Here is a 16567-nt window from a genome sequence, read left to right as displayed (position 1 = left end):
ACACTATATCGTTCTCAGTAAAAGAAACAAGAAAGAGCAAGCTTCGTTGATATCCAGTCTTGAAAGTCTTTGCCAAATGTTGTTGTATTGAATGAACAATAAGTGGGACGGGGAATATTTTCACTCCTTATAAGGAGACTCGGAGACAATCGTTATACGTACATTGTGATTGTTGCTAAGCAGAAGTCCAGACGTGATCAATTTTCCTGGTTCAAACACTGACGTATACGTCAGTGTTTGAATTTGAGTTGACGTCACTCACGTCAACTCAAATTTAAACACTGACGTACAAAGCCTGAGGGGCTCGCCGCACGGCAGGCGACAAGTGACATCATTTCTCAAGTTCGAAATCTGACAGCAGTTTGGTTAAGTTCTTGACTGACTCCTCCACGACCCCTGGAGAGACGATTAGTTGAAATTAGAATTGTTGGAATTGTGGCATCCTGAAATCATGACTTCCGCTGCTCTGGAACAGAATCTCCGCAACTCGGCCCGCCTCATCGACCGATACCTGCAAGATGACCGCAGCTTCCCAGACTTGTTGGAGCAACTCGGCGTGCTCTCTCATAGTAAGTTCACGCGATGAGCACCTGGGCAAAGGAGTAGAAAGTATTATCTTTCAAATTTGGGAGTAAAGTAAATCTACGAAAAAATTTAAATATTCTCTATTAAAGTACAGATGCATGCAAATTTGTCACTACTGTAAAAAGGATTGCAATCAGTGATGAAGTTTTTTTTTAGACAATTATGGCGTATTAAGTCTGCATTCCAACAGCCTTCAGGCTTAAGCAAGTAAAAGAAAGAAAATTAAAAAAAAAGTGCTCAAGCGCCTCACAGTGGCACAGGCGCAACATTACACGTCAACTGAGGACATAATGCATAAACAATCTCAACAGATTTTTATTGTGAAAACTATTTATTTTCAATTGACAGACATCAATTTCGATTTTGATGAACTTAAAATATGTCCAAAGGACCCAAAATAAAGTACTTTTTTTCCTTCCAATTAAATTCTGTGTCTTCATGCCCTCAAGCTCTCGGTAATAGTTTCAAATGGACTTGCGCATGCGCATTGAAAACAACAGCACATCAGCGTCACCATATATGCCACGGAAGAGGCGGGACTGTTTTTGCACATCAGTTCATCAATCTTATGCTCCTATTCGGCTAATTTTATTTGCATAAAGCAAGAGTTTCCAAATCCCTGCCTAAGTTTCATATATTTCTGGTGGAATTTAATTTATATATTAATTCCTTAACGGTTTTATTTGCATAAAACAAGAGTTTCCAAATCCTTGCCTAAGTTTCATATATTTCTGGATGGTTACCGCAGCATTTCAGTGACATTTACTTAATTTATGAAGTAATTGTGCCTGGTCAATTCATTCAGACGTACTTGAAAATATTACTTGGATTTACTCACAATTCATGCTTTCTTTTAATCAATGTCAGGACTTTCTAATCTCAATATCTTTGAGTGCAAAAATGTTTCACCAATTATATTAAGAAACATGCAGTATTAGTTTTTTGGGTGAAGTCACAGAGTGACACCGAATGAATGCATAACAAGTTCTGAAGAGAAGTCAAGGGAAAAAGTTTGTCATCTCTAAACGACATGTTCACCATTTAACTCATTTACTGCCAGTCCAATAAAAATTTAACTTTGACGTCTTTACCCGTCAATGGCAGTGAATGAGTTAATATTTAAGGAATGTGTCTCAATACAAAATGTTGTTTTTGTGACCAATGTTAACGTCTGTACATTTAGATTTACCGTCCCTTTCTGGAAGATCCGTAATGGACTATCCTCTCCAAGGCCCAAGATTTCTCGGCAAGCTCAACTTTCCAGAACTCAGCGAGGGGCACAGAGTCCCGCTGCCACCGAAGGTGGTTGAGCAATTCAGCCGTATCCTTCTGATTGATAATGGAAGGTTAATGAAGAAGACTGGATTTATATTTAAGTTACATATTTTTTTATTTATGCTCTCAAGTGGAAGGTTTAGGATGTGTCCGCGCAGTGTAAATAATAAATAGATATCCTAAAAATCACTAAATGTGGTGTAAATATGCTATTTCACATGTCTGAAACATTTAATAACATTATGCTACATTGAGCTGTTATATACACATAAATGAAGACGTCCATGTTTTCCCTTAACATAATACGCAGATATGCAGTTCGACAGCATGGTGGGAGTTTTTCCCGAGATTTCTCGAGCGTGGCTCACGATTGCCAATGTCATTTTCATGTGGAATTATGAGAACGGGTGAGTACAATTGCGTCAGTCAGTGACTGAAAGGCGCAACCGATATGTGATTTTATTTGTGCTAATATCCCTCAAAGTGGAGACGTGACCTCCTTTGGCAGCCTCGCCGAAACCATTCTGGCAGTCGGGCTGGTGAAACCAAAACAAGGTATGTGTGCACTGCACAGTACGCTTGTCTGTATCTTTGTGCGCCTTTTCAACAAGGTGTTTCATTTTTTGTTTTTATTTTCCCAGGAATTTTGCCACCTGACATACGATACCTCCTTGTGTTGGCAACGCCCGTAGATGTGTCCATCCTGGGAGTGAAATTCCCAAAGGGCCAAGCTGGTGAGTTTGGAATGTTGTGAGTTCCTTTATCGGAAGGAAAATCTTCATTGTAGGTTAACAGAATCATGTGTATATTTGGGGTGGAAATTTTCAGTAACCTCACCTTTCAAGCATGTAATAGTTTTCACATTTTTAGGTTTCCCAGGTGTCTTTGATAAACAGACAAAGGATAAAGAATTTCAACAAGTTCTCACACTCAGTTTTAGGGTCTGTCTCTGGCAAATGCAAAGTATGACAATTTGAAAAAGTTACCGCTGCAAAAGTATGGATTTAATCATGTCAAATTAGACCCTTATCTTTTCTTTTTTTTTTTGGATAAAATTCAGACTTTAATAATCATGTAAATAACATTGGGATTTGGGATTTTTCTAAAATTATATCCTTTTAAAAATATGGAATTAGATTTTATTTATTTTTTTCCTTCTGCAGTTATGACATTAATTCTTGCAAAATTTGGTATTTTTTGCTTTGAAAAATTAATATTTTAATCATGGAAAATTGGGATTTTTTTCTTGTTTTATTGCAATTATAATTTTTAATCGTTTAAAATTATTTTATTTTTTCTTATAAATTAAAATTTAAGTAAAATTATTTGGGGGGTTTTCTTACAAAAACTATAAATTTTTACATGATTAAAAATGTCATGTAAAAATTACTACTTTGTGTAGAATTGGCTTTTTTTTTTCTGACCTTTACTTATTTTCCACTTCATATCACATCATTCCCAAAAAATTATTCAAATAATGTTCACGTGAAACTATAACTTCATTAGGAAATTTCTTTTCTCTTAAAAAAAAGTTTAGAGACATATTTTCAGAAATGAGCAATAAACCAAAGCTTGTGTAACATTTCACTTGATGACTAGCAGACACTCCACACAACAATTTGTATAGCAGTTTCAAAAAATGTAATTTTTCCATAACATAAGCACACTTTTTTTTTTTCATCCCAGCTTGCATGTGTCTTGTGTTTCAGGGCTGAACGACATCATGTCGGGCGGCATGCAGCTGCTGCCGTACCCCCTCTACTCCATCCCCACAGACAAGGTCCACATCCTCTCGGTGACCTCCACCGACCTGGGTCGCATCTTCATGGCGGGCAAGGACGGTTGCCTGTACGAGATCACCTACCAGTCAGAGACGAGTTGTCTGGATCAGCGCTGCAGGCTGACAAACCACTCCAAGAGATCCTTCTCCTTCCTCGCCAACTTTGTGCGGCACTTGTCTTTCTCTGGCGACGGTGAGCACATGAGAAGCCCACAGAGGAAATAAGTTGATGTTTATTCATCACCGTTTTTCCCGCTTTGCAGGCCCAATTGTGCAGATTGCAGTGGACAATTCCCGCAACACGCTCTACACACGCTCAGAGAAAGGAGTCTTACAGGTAAGTATGGTGTATATCAATGGTTCTCAAATAGGGGTACGTGTACAGTACACCTGGGGGGGTGGGTACGTGAGATTTTAAAATATATTTAAAAAGTATATGTAATTCAGAATAATATGAGTTCATAAAATCGATCTTATACTCAATATGCTTTTCATTTTTAGTCATCTCCCCCATACCAGTATGGTTCAACCCAACTTGCCATATGGCACCTGCCAATCACCTGCCAATCACTTGAAAACCTTGTTTAAAATTCAGTCAATTATTTCTTTTTTGACCACAGTTTTATACCAAAAGACGATATATGTTACGATCTGTCTCTGGACTGCAGATGAACAATAGTAATAGTCTTTTGGCTAATTCTGGCATATTTACTGAAATGTTTTTGAATATGATACAAATAAAAAGCTGAAAATAGTAGTTGATAAAAATGTATTTATTTATGTATTTTAGAGTGCACCGCATTTGACTGGCAACCAGTTCAGGTTGTACCCCGCCTACTGCCCAAAAGCCAGCTGAGATAGGCTCCAGCACCCTTGTGAGGAATAAGCGGTCAAGAAAATTGATAGATTTTTTTTTAGATTTATCTTTTTATTTCCAAATAGTTCAAGAAACCACATACCGTAAAGCTGCTTATGCATTTTTTTCTAACGGCCACCAGGGGGCACTCGAGCAGAAAAGGTAAGAGTGAGACAGGTGGAACATATGTGTGTCGAGGAAGACGTTTAATGTAACTTGGCGCTTTGTGAATGAATAAAATGCACATGAACAGACCCTCATCATGGAAAATACAGGAAGTCTCAGCGACTTTTACCGGTATGCTATTTTTAACCCGCCCTGTTAGTGCTGTGTTACTAGCGTATTGCTGCTGTGTTACTGCCGCGTCACAAGCACTGTTTGGAAAGAAAAGCCAACGTATGTTATTAAACATTTGAAAACTCTTTTTTTGTCTACAGTGTTCCCTCGTTTTCCGCTGGGGTTAGGTTCCAAAAAATAACCGCAATAAATGAAATCCGCGAAGTAGTTAGCTTTATGTTTTACAACTCGTATAAATGTTTTAAGGCTCTAAAATCCCCGACCGCACAATTTATACACTTTTCTCATTGAGGCATTTACATGTTCTCACATTTCTCTCTTGTTCAAACATTGACAATGTTCAGACCTTCATAAATTTTATAAAATGGGTATATTACTGTAAAAAAATATGCAAAATTGCACTTAAAAAAAAATCCGCAATACAGCGAGACCGCGAAAAGTGAACCGCGTTATAGCGAGGGAAGACTGTACCGTCTTTTTTTGCAAATATCTCATGTTACAATGTGGGCACATGCGACTTATGTCAGTGCGGCTTACGTAAAAAATGCTTTTTCCTTAGAATCTTTATAATCAGGTGCACTCTATAGTCCGGAAATTACTGTAAATACAAATAGAGGTCCAAGGTTGAACACACTAAACAATGACGGCACAACACGGCTTTGAGGTCCAATCCCAACCGCCCAAAATTTGAAATGCTTTGCACTGGTTTGGGGGTAATTGGCTTCAAAAATATTTCCTATGGAGTACCTCACTGAAAAAAGGTTGAAAACCACTGATGTATATATAACCCAAAGACTTTATGGGACATGCATTTTTTTTCTCAATTTAATACAGTTCCCAGATTTTCAACACATGATCGCTGATATAAAACACGCTTATTTCCGTCTGTCAGGTGTATGACTTAGGTGCTGATGGACAGTCTATGAGCCGCGTGGCCTCCATGTCTCAAAATGACATTGCTTCAGCTGCCGCAGGGATACTCTGGTATCTCTACATTGAAGTTCTTAAGTCCACCTTTTATCCTTTTGTTTGAAACACAAGAAATCTGATGCTAGTTTGTAAACATGCAGCACAAAGGATCGTTCTGTCTTGAAGCCCATCGTCCACATCTCTGTGATAAGCAGATCGGAGTCATCCAACTGCCACCTGCTTGCTGTGACAAATGCAGGTAAAGAGGGGGAAAAAAACACCTAATCTTATGTGTGCAGGTTTGTTACACAGGAGTGTTCCTGGTATTTAAAAAATAATAATAAAAAATTCCCACAGGTGTGCGCCTGTACTTCTGCACGACGCCTTTTGCGCTTCCTGACAATAGTCAAGCGCCTCCCCGACCCTCCATGCTCTCTTTGATTCACGTCCGTCTACCGCCGGACTTCTCAGCGTTGTCTACGCTGCAGAAACCCGCCAAGGTCCACAAGGTGCTGCACAGTAAAGGTAAACCCTGAACATATACTGGCATTTCTTGATTGAGAATTTTTGATCATTTTGGATACCACCCCCCCAGGCATTTTGCTGATGGCAGCTTATGAGACACATGAGAGCGACCTTCTGTGGTGCATCAACCATGACTCTTTCCCATTCAAGAAGCCCTTGATGGAGACTCAGGTGGGACCAGCTAAGCAGTTCTACCCCCGCAAACTTAAATCTTATAATGTAATCCTTCGCTGACACGGGTGGGAAGAAAAAAAAGTGTGAATTTGCAAATGTCGAACTGTGAATTAACGGGGTTCCAATGCATTTTTACTTTTTTTTTTTTTTGTTTGACAATAAAAAGCAAGCTGCAGGTCACATATGGCGCCTCTACCTTGTTTAACATATATAATGATGTTTTTTTTTTCCGCCCCTTGCAGAGTATTTCTCATATCGATGGACGCATATGTGCTATAAGCGCCATTGAGGAAAGGGTAAACAAGATTTGTACTCCCCTGAACAAAGACCTGATCCCAGACATGCCCGCGGTGGTCCTGCAGCACAGCGTCGCCCCGCAGAAATTTGTCATCCTTTCAACAAAGGTTTCACGCCTCTTTCGGCACAAGACGCAGTGTCAAGTCGCGGTTCAGAATGCTAACGGCAAGATGGCCGCTCTTCGGTATAGGGGAGTTACATCTTCCAGAAGCTCAGGCCCGTGGAGAAGCTCCGTCACCTGCTGGAAAGCTGCAAGGGAGGAGAGAGCGAGCAGATTGAGCGCTTCTTCAGGCTGCACCAGGTAAAAACTTCATTCCTTGACACGGGAGACCATGACACGCTCTGATTCCGTTTCAACTTGCATATGCGTGTTTTTTTTTCCCCAGGAGGATCAGGCCTGCGCTACAGCCTTGCTCCTGGCTTGTTCCACCGCCGCTTGTAACAGCGAGGTCTCGAAGTGGGCCACCACAGCCTTCTTCAGGTCTGACGACACAAAGATGCAAGCAACCAGGACCAACTGTATTGTTCACGGAATGTTTGTCTCATCAGATATGGAGGAGAGGCACAGATGTTGGTCACTACAGCTGTGCCACCATCCAGCAATGTTGGACCATGCGTGAGCTCTCCAGCAGTCGGTTAGTTTTTGCTCAATCTGGCTGCGTGCAGGTAGAATTTTCAGTGCTGTATATTGTATTTCGTAATAAAATCTGTTAAAAAAAAAAAAGTGGGGAGTTTGGTCATTGTTTGCCAAAGTAAAAACAGATGTTTGCAAATGTCTTATTTTGATTAAACGCAGAAGATAATCAGTCTTCTTTCATCAAGGACTACAGAAATCAGTGAACAATGACTCTTGATATGCTGAAATCAGAGGATTTTTGACAATTTAAATAAAAGTCTCCAAACGATTACTCGATTACTAAAATTGTTGATTTCATTTGATAATTGATTAATCGATTGATTTTGACAGCTCTAGCATGATTCATTTGTCCCATCCACCAGACATTTTCCCCCCACCCCTGGCCACGCCCATTGCCCCAACGCAATTGGGCTCCGCCCCCATTACCCCGATGTCGGCTGGCCGAGAGGTGATTTTCTCCGGGAAGCACAGCGCCGTCTGTGTTTACTTTGCTCGTATTCTCAGGTGAGTATGTCTGAGCCCCGCCCGATTATGATCAATAATGTGGCGTCCGCATGTCAAACCAGTGTGGATTCTTCGTCTTCCTTCTTCTCCAAACAGAAACATTTGGGATGGGAGCCTAGCAGTGGAGAAAACAGACACAGAAAGTCAGACTGGCGCTCGCACTGTAAGTATCATTTTGCTTTCTTTTTTATTTCTTTCAAAATGTACATTTCCCAGTAATGCTCTGATAATCTTCCATCATAATAAACAAAGAATGACAGCACATTTAGCAACTACTTGTAACACTGTTACGGGGGTGGGATTAAATTAGTTTTCTTCATCCCACTCCCTTTCAGGCAGAATCAAATTTTCCTCTCTTTTCTCTTATTATTTTTCTGTTCATATTATGAAACTACAGTATGACTTGTTGCTGCTGTGTTCAACTGTACACTATTGCCTGAAATAAATGAAAATGATGATGCTGATGATGAATAATTAAATTAATAATTAAACAAACCGTAACTTTAAGTTGTGTGTAAAATAATGACACCCAGGACGACGACAAGTTGCATTGCTCATCTGAGGACTGCTTGTGAAATTACAAATTTTTATATATTTTGATTGTGGCCGGCTGATTAATTAGTCCGACAGTACAATTATTTATTTATTTATTTATTTTAACTTTACAAAATCATCTCGTGGGCCGGATTAAACCCCTTTGCGGGCCTGGTCCGGCCCGCGGGCCTTATGTTTGACACCCCTGCTCCAGCATGTAGTGCGCATGCGCAGAAGATCGGCCATCTTGGATCGCCAACTACGGCAACCACACTAGAACAAATACCTTTATATGCGTGCGTGATAGTGTGCGTTCGTAAAAACACGATACAGCATGAAAATAATTATTGATTATTGATGCATTTTAAAGTAACTATGTCCCCCGCCTACTGCCCAAAGGCAGCTGAGATAGGCTCCAGCACCCCCCGCGACCCTTGTGAGGAATAAGCGGTCAAGAAAATGGCTAAATATTCTTTATAAAATTAAAAATAATTTTGAGACAACTGGTTTGACTTAGTCAATTTTCATAACGCGTTACGATGAAAACTTCTCACATCACATAGTTGGAAAGCTGCGTTGCTTCTTCTCATCTGGAGTCGGTCCTTCTGGAGCTCGACAACTTGAAGGAGTTTCTGGACAAAAACTTCCTCTTCAGTCCCTCGTCTCTGAGAGGTGCAAGGTAAGACGTGGAAGTCAACGTTTACTTCCACACACCTATAAGCGATATCATAGAGTAACTATTGTGTAAACTTTAAATAGGCTTCAAGAAAAGTGTCTTGTGGACATACTCCCTAGCTTCAGTTCTCCTGGCAACCTGCAACAAAGACAACTGGGAGTTTTGCAGCCAGACGGCGCCAGCATTCAGCAGGGGCTTGTGAGGAACTGTGAGTTTAGACTGTTTGGTTTCTAGGCTACAGAGCTTGTTTCCTCCCTTACTGCCATGTAACTAAACCACTGCAAACAACAAACCCAATCAAACACTTTATCTTGCCGTAACGTTCTAATTGTTTCCAGGCACGGCTCAGGTCTGTGAGGATGCGTCCCTGCAGTGCATCCAGGCGCTAGTGCATCACTCCTATCAGACCATGATGCTCTGGAAGCTCCTTTGCGATCACCAGTTCAGCCTCATAATGTCAGAACTGCCCAAGGTAGCGTTTGCACAAACACCCCACGTACGCTCCTAATATCCCACACAACCAACCACTTGTCGTAGGATTTCCAGAAGCAGATGAAGGAAGCCAGTTTCAAGGATGTGGTGACCCGGGAGAAGGCCCTTTCGGGATCCCTGATCACGGGGCTCATCAATGTCTACATCAAAGATAACGCCTCTGTGGATGCCATCTACAGCATATACGACAGCATCTGCTCTAAGGTACACGGCAGAGCCAAGTTAGCTTTTCTTGTTTGCTGTTTGGGTTTACCCCGCGATCCTTGTGAGGAATAAGCGGTCAAGAAGATGGATGGATGGATGGTTGGATGTTTGGGTTTACAGCCAGTTGGGTTGTAGTTGACACCGTCTGCTGGTTGTTGCCGGGTAATGCGCATCGCCCTGTACGATTGGCTCATCCAGGCCGATTTGAAGGACAAGCTGCTACAGATACCGTGTTTTATTAGGGACATCGTACCAGGGTTATTATAATTTTGGAATTTTCATTTTAGACGTTTTTATTTCCGAAGCATTCCCACATATATTATTGTGACTTTTTGTTTAACTCATTCACTCCCAGCCATTTTCACAGAAGCAGTCCCGTTCACTCCCGGCTGTTTTACTGGATTTTGACTGATTTTGCAAGGCCCACAGAATATTGTGTTCTATTGCTATAAAAGCATGGAACCTATCAAAAGAAAGATTAAAATCTCTTCTTTCATCAGGAAAAAAAGTATGTTTCTATCTGTTTTCGTTTTGCAGCAATTAGCATTAGAAGAGAGCTAAGTTTCATCAGTTTCCACAAATCTATTTAAAATTCAAAGTAATTTAGCTTCTGTTCGAGATGGCCCTGGTTGATCTCCTTTGCTCTGCTGCCACCTGCTGGCCGTTTGTGTAATAACTACCATTTCTGCAACCGTTCATTGCAGTTGAGAGGCTGCATCAAAGCCTTATGTATGCTCTAGCATAAAAACAACAACAACAACAAAAACATATAAATACGTCTTTGGGACACTTAGAGCATTAAAAAACGTATTTATACGTTATTGGGAGTAAATGAGTTAAAGATTGTTTATATGTACTCAGTTGACGTGTAATGTTGCGCTTGTGCCACTGTGAGGCGCTCCAACACTTTTTTTTTTTTTTTTATCTTTTACTTCCGTGTTAAGCTTGAAGGCTGGTGAAATGCAGACGTGTTTTGTTGTGCTCCGCAATTAATACGCAGTACTTGGCTAAAGAAACTTCATCTTTCCGTCATCCATTCATCCGAATGCATCGTTAAGATGCCAAAACTAGTCTAAAGTCTAAGATTAAAAAAAAAAAAAAAAAGCAGCTGTTCACTGCTAATACGGCTGTCAAGCAACCACTCAAACGTTGCGTGCGCATGTGTATTACATAACGCCACAGAAGAGCTAAACCGTGGGTACGGTTTAGTAAACCTTGGGGGTGGTAGATTCCACATTACGGTATTTGCACAATTTAATGTCCACGCCCACTTCCAGACATATAACTAATCATCATTACCAGGTGTCTGATACTGCCCGGTGGAACAGTTGGTAAAGTGCATTGTCCAGAAACCAGGTGGTCATAATTTATCTCTCAATTTACTTCATAAGAATCCACATGTATTCAAATCTTAGCATTCAGCATTCCCACACAATTTCTCCAGAAATTGCACTTCGTCTAGTTTAATTAGTTGTTCTAGTTATTTTAAAAAATGCTTAGTTTTAGTTTCAGTAATAGTTTTTTTTAATGTGTATTACTTGTGTGTGATATTTAATAAACACCATGGTAAAATTTAAAAAGTAACTCATTTCTTACCAAGGGTTGCATTTCGACTTCATTAAATGAAAAAGCAGGCGAGGCGAGCCAAAAGTCAAGCATGCAAAATTGTCGCCAAGGAAAGACGTCATCTGAAGGTGCTTTTCTATTGGCTGCTACTAGATGACGTCACTTCTGTGTGACATATTTTCAATTTCAAACGTCCTTATTCTGGTTAAATTAAATATACTTCAAATCACATTTAAAATCATCCCCAGAGGCTCATGCATTAAATTGATTACCAAAGACTAAAAAATGAAGGACATCTACACTATAATTAGTTAGTTTCAGTTAGTTTGTATATTTTTGTTTAATTCATTAACAATTTATTTATTTATTTATTTTTTTAGTATTTTCGTGTTCATTAACTGGAATATCCTTGCACCGTACTAGGTGGTACTACTTGAGAAGTTCAACAGTAATTAAAAAAAAAAAAAAAAACGTCTTAAATTGGGTAGACAAAACAGGCCAGTGGAAAAAAAGGAAAAGGCTAGTTCAAAAATCTGAACACATTCACTGCCATTGACGGCTATAGACGTCAAAGATTTATTTTAACTGGGCTGGCAGGGAACGAGTTAACTGATTATCTTTTCCAATTGGATCATCTCTTGTCCAGGTGAATTTGCCATACCTGGAAGAGCATCTCATGTACATGATGGAACAGGATCAGATCTACAACATGAACCTGCTGTGGCGCTACTTTGAGAAGAACCACAGCTTTGACAAGGCCGCTCGCGTGCTGTCCTGCCTTGCTGACATGCACAGGTAACGATGATGATGATGATGATGCGGGTGATGATGTCGTTGCACCATCATCAATGTACTTCTCGTCTGTGCATGCACGCAGCACTCAGATCTCCCTCATGCAGCGTCTGAATTACTTGGCCCGGGCCATCGATTCCGCAAAGAGCTCCTCCGGCCTCTTGGCTCAGGCGGCAGACGGCGAGTTCCTACATGAGCTGGAGGAGAAGATGAAGGTGCACTTTAGCCTGTCTTGAGCCTTTAAAACTTAAATAGAGGCGAAGGTTTGACATTTACCGTTGTCGGCCCCGACCAAAGTTGCGAGCAGGAATGGCTCCCATATCTGTCTGAAATATAAACATTTTTATAAACTGAAGTAATCCGCCCATACACGAAACACCGCTTTGAATTCTGCTAGGTGGGCCGCATCCAAGTCCAGATTCAAGAGACACTATTAGGACAATACTCCGATGATCCTTCGGTGAAAAACGCCATCCGCCAGTTGGATTTGGAGCTCATGGATGTCACCAAGGTAACGTCACAAATTCATTTACATCCTGTATGTATGATTATTATCACAATCGTAGGCGAAAGACGCCATCAGAGCTAAAAATGCACTTAAAGGACAGTTAAGTGATATTTTGGTCGTGTTTTTTATACCTTATAAATCTTACACATGTAATTGTTTCTACTTTATTGTAATAAGGCTGTGCAATTAATCGAAATTCAATTACAATTTCAATTATTACACTCCACAATTAAAAAACTGGCATCGTAAACAAAAATAACATTTTTAATACTAATTTTGAGTTGTTTACATTTAGTATATTTGCACATTTTTATTGGAAAATGACTAATCAATCTTGTTTGGTCCAAAAGGAACTTGCATAGTTATAGTGTTTCAAAGAAATTTTTACATGTTTAAACATTTTCTTGTTTTGTGCCAAAAAACAAATGATTACCAAAATAATCATGATTAATACTTTCCTCATAATCGAGGAGCCCGATATTGAAGGGTGATGTTAATATTGATTTTCATTGTTAATATTTAACATTACTTCATATTTGGAAAGATAAGTTGTTTTTTTTTGTTTTGTTTTGTTTTGTGTCAAAGTTTGAGACAAAGTACAATTAATTTGTGTCTCCACCTTTCGGCATTCGAAGAACAGAATGGTCGCTAATAATCATTTGTAAACGCCTTGTGATCGCCTTCCTGCGTGCAGCTCTACAGGGAATACGCCGACCACTTCAAACTGTCCGAATGCAAGCTGGCCATCATTCACTGCATGGGAGACTCTGATTCATCTCTGGTGCAATCGATCTGGCAGGAAATCATAGAGAAAGGTCATTAGTCCTGCAACACATAAAAGGTCGCATGATGCTTTCGTCACGTGTTGATTTGTTGCTGCCAATCTCACCTGGCAGAACTGGAAGACACGGTGGCCGAGAGTCCCACGGACAGGATGCGAACCCTCAATTTGAAGCTGGTGTCTCTGGGCAGGATCTATGCGGGAAAGCTGGATTATTTCCCACTAGGTTAGATTTCAGCTTTGGTGCGTCTCGTGTGATGATGGCGGTATCATTATAATGATAATAATTTCTCGTCCCTTGCGAGTTGCCAAAGTGTCATTATAAGCGGCTTTGGACTCGCACCATGGATTTCACTCCCTACTATTGCAATATTATTATTATAATAATACTACATTCTGTGTGTAACATGTTTTTATAAAGTGTACCGTGTATTTTATGTGTTTGCAGAATTTCTGGTGAACTTTCTAGAGCAGAAAGCATGCCGCCTCAAATGGGATGTGAGCTTCGTCTCGTCCACCATGCAGGATCTTGGGGTGCAGCTCCTGCCTCTGCTGGAGGTCTACATCCAACTTTTCGAAACCGAGGTACACCGCCGCAAATCACATCCACGAGTCACTTCACAAATAAAGAGCAGCATATATGCATAAGCGTTGTCCTGTTGTAGGATGCTTGCTGGCAGCGTCTGAATAGGCCTCCACACTTGCTGGAATGCATCCAAAAGCTTCTGACACCTTACGTGGACGACCCCAGCAGAGTGCCCAAGAGTGACAGGTAAGCTGCTTCAGTAGCAGTTCAACATCTGGCCTCTAGAGGGAGCCGAAGCATCAAATGTGTCCACTGTCGCTTTTGCTCTTTCTGTCTAAACTTTCATTAACGTTCAATCAAAAAAAAACTTTTTAGCTTGAAAATGTGCAGTCTTGAACGTATTCAACTTTATACATTATCACTTGGAAAATGTAAGACTTCTTGTAATATTCCAACTTAAATCTAAAAAAAGTTTTCATTTTGAAAATATGCAGCTTTATGTGCATATCATTACAACATTAAGCTAAAATAGACATCTTTTGATCGGAAATATGCTTAATCCCTCTCCTATTACAAGTCTCAAAATTGACTTCTTTCTTAAACGTATGACCTTATTCTCATAAATTAACAAATTATCACACTTTTTATCTCAAAATTATAGATTTATTTATTTTTCTTAGATATACCACTTTATTTTGGTTATATCATAAATTTATCTTTAAAAAATGATGCATTTTCTCTACGGGTGTCCAAATTAGCGCATTAATATTGCATTAATTTAAAGTACCTTTGAAGAATTATGAAATTACTCTGTCAGTAACTAAAAAATGTAACCATATTTCTATTAGGTTAACATTTCTTCCCACTTTTATGTTAACAGTATGAAAAATTAGAGGGAAAAAAATGTGCTTTTTATTGTAAATTTAAATATAAATTGAGACATAAAACGTGCAATTAATTTGTGATTGAGTTAATTATTGAAATCACGCAATTAATTATGATTAAAAATGTTAATCGACTTACCAAATATTTATAAAATACTTGAATCGCAAACATTTTCTTTTTATATCTTTGTGGGGAGATTTTAGATGTTTCTGTTTGTATCTCTACTCTGTCTACTCGTTCCAATTGCCAACGAAATCGTTCCGCTCCGCCTCAGACCCCGCTTCATCACGTGTCTGGACAACATCGGCGACTACCTGGAGCAGCTGCATGCCCGCAGCCCCAACGACGCTTTCCTGTACATTATGAGAATCTTCAAGTCTCTGCAGGACAAACTGGGTTAACCTCACTGACATTCGCCAGTCTCCCTCGATTAGCTGAGACGTCCGTCACGTTTGTACGGTGGGGGCAGGATTCAGGTATCAGTCAGCGTTACGCACTACTCACAAAAAAAGGACCAACCTAAAATGAACAAACAGTTGGACTTATGCATTCAGAAGTTTAGCCAAGGTCAAATTAATTTTACCTGTAATGTTTATGCTGTGTTTTAGGTTCACCCGGAAATGTACTGCAAAAGCCAAAAATTTCTCACTTGTTGTGAATAGCACATCTTCTTATTTTGTAGTAAAATTCCCGGTATGACTTTTCCTTACAGCATAATGCAAAGATATGACTGTAAAGGGACTGAAGACAGGTTTTATTACTTATTTCATGCATAATTGTGTCCCAATTGTTGTAGTCCTTTTTCCAATTAGCTGCCTGCTTTTAGCCTGGTGCGAATAAAGAAGTTTGATTTCGATGTTTTGTTGATTATTATCAATGCATCAAGCGTTTAAAAAAAAAAAAATCAACTTTTATAGTTGATTTTTTTTTTCATGTACATCTCAGTAAATTAAGAGTATTTTACAACATTTTAGTATGTAGAACAGTCACTGCACAGAGTGAAATATTAAATGTTATTATCATTTTGAAGGTTACAGCAAAACCAAACCATTCTATAAAATTTGAACAAGGATTTTCAATTTAAATACTTGTATAAGTAGATGTATGTGCTAAATGTGAATAAAAATTTCTTCCTTGGTAAATGTTTGAAGCGTTAAATGCAAATGTATTGTACTTAAAATCGAAATAAATACACATACTTATTGCGACATGGTAGTGAGTGGTTAGCACGTCCGCCTCACAATACTGAGGACTCAGGTTCGAGTCCAGGCTCCGGCCTTCCTGGGTGGAGTTTGCATTTTCTCCCCGTGCCCGTGTCGGTCTTCTCCGGGTACTCCGGTCTCCTTCCACATTCCAAAGAGATGCATGGCAGGTTAATTGGAATGGTTGTTCGTCTCTGTGCGCCCTGCTATTGGCTGGCAACCAGTTCAGGGTGTACCACTGCCTGAAGCCAGCTGGGATATGTTCCAGCAGATTTGTTATTATTGCGGATTTGTTATTTCTATAGGCAAATATAATTGAGTATCGTCAGCATAACAGTGAAAGTTTACGTTATATTTATGTAAAATATCGCCAAGCAGAAGCATAAATTTTAAACGAGAGGGCCTAGTACCGACCCCTGGGTGACTCCACACGTAATGTTACAGAGCTCAGATGTCGCATTGCCATGAATTACACGGTGCATTCTCTCTAAGACAGGGGTGTCCAAACTACGGCCCGGGGGCCATTTGCGGCCCACCGTTCATTTCTCAGACATTTATATGT

The 16567-nt window shown here is 39.8% G+C and overlaps 1 protein-coding gene across 2 annotated transcripts; it reads left to right on the top strand.

Annotated features, from left to right (window-relative positions):
* Positions 1–319: 319 nt before the first annotated feature.
* On the top strand, positions 320–15659 carry LOC144018951 (nuclear pore complex protein Nup155-like). 2 transcript variants are annotated; one of them, XM_077521659.1, is made up of 29 exons: positions 320–569; positions 1769–1906; positions 2171–2267; positions 2345–2415; positions 2502–2594; positions 3570–3833; positions 3904–3977; positions 5686–5777; positions 5864–5961; positions 6060–6227; positions 6298–6398; positions 6644–6805; positions 6889–6999; positions 7085–7179; positions 7248–7333; positions 7698–7839; positions 7936–8002; positions 8937–9052; positions 9169–9257; positions 9388–9521; positions 9587–9745; positions 11958–12106; positions 12189–12318; positions 12501–12614; positions 13306–13426; positions 13508–13618; positions 13841–13977; positions 14058–14164; positions 15078–15659. In XM_077521659.1, the coding sequence occupies exons 1-29, from the start codon at positions 452–454 to the stop codon at positions 15202–15204; spliced, it is 3471 nt and encodes a 1156-aa protein (XP_077377785.1). In that variant the 5' UTR covers positions 320–451; the 3' UTR covers positions 15205–15659. The 2 variants fall into 2 exon arrangements, with proteins under 2 accessions (XP_077377785.1, XP_077377784.1); XM_077521658.1 differs by having other exon boundaries at positions 321–569; positions 9133–9257.
* Positions 15660–16567: the final 908 nt, after the last annotated feature.

This window comes from Festucalex cinctus, chromosome 5 (assembly GCF_051991245.1).
Source record: "Festucalex cinctus isolate MCC-2025b chromosome 5, RoL_Fcin_1.0, whole genome shotgun sequence".
NCBI classification, from domain to species: Eukaryota; Metazoa; Chordata; class Actinopteri; order Syngnathiformes; family Syngnathidae; genus Festucalex; species Festucalex cinctus.
Note: the sequence above shows the minus strand (reverse complement) of the source record. Positions and strands in the feature narration are given on the sequence as shown.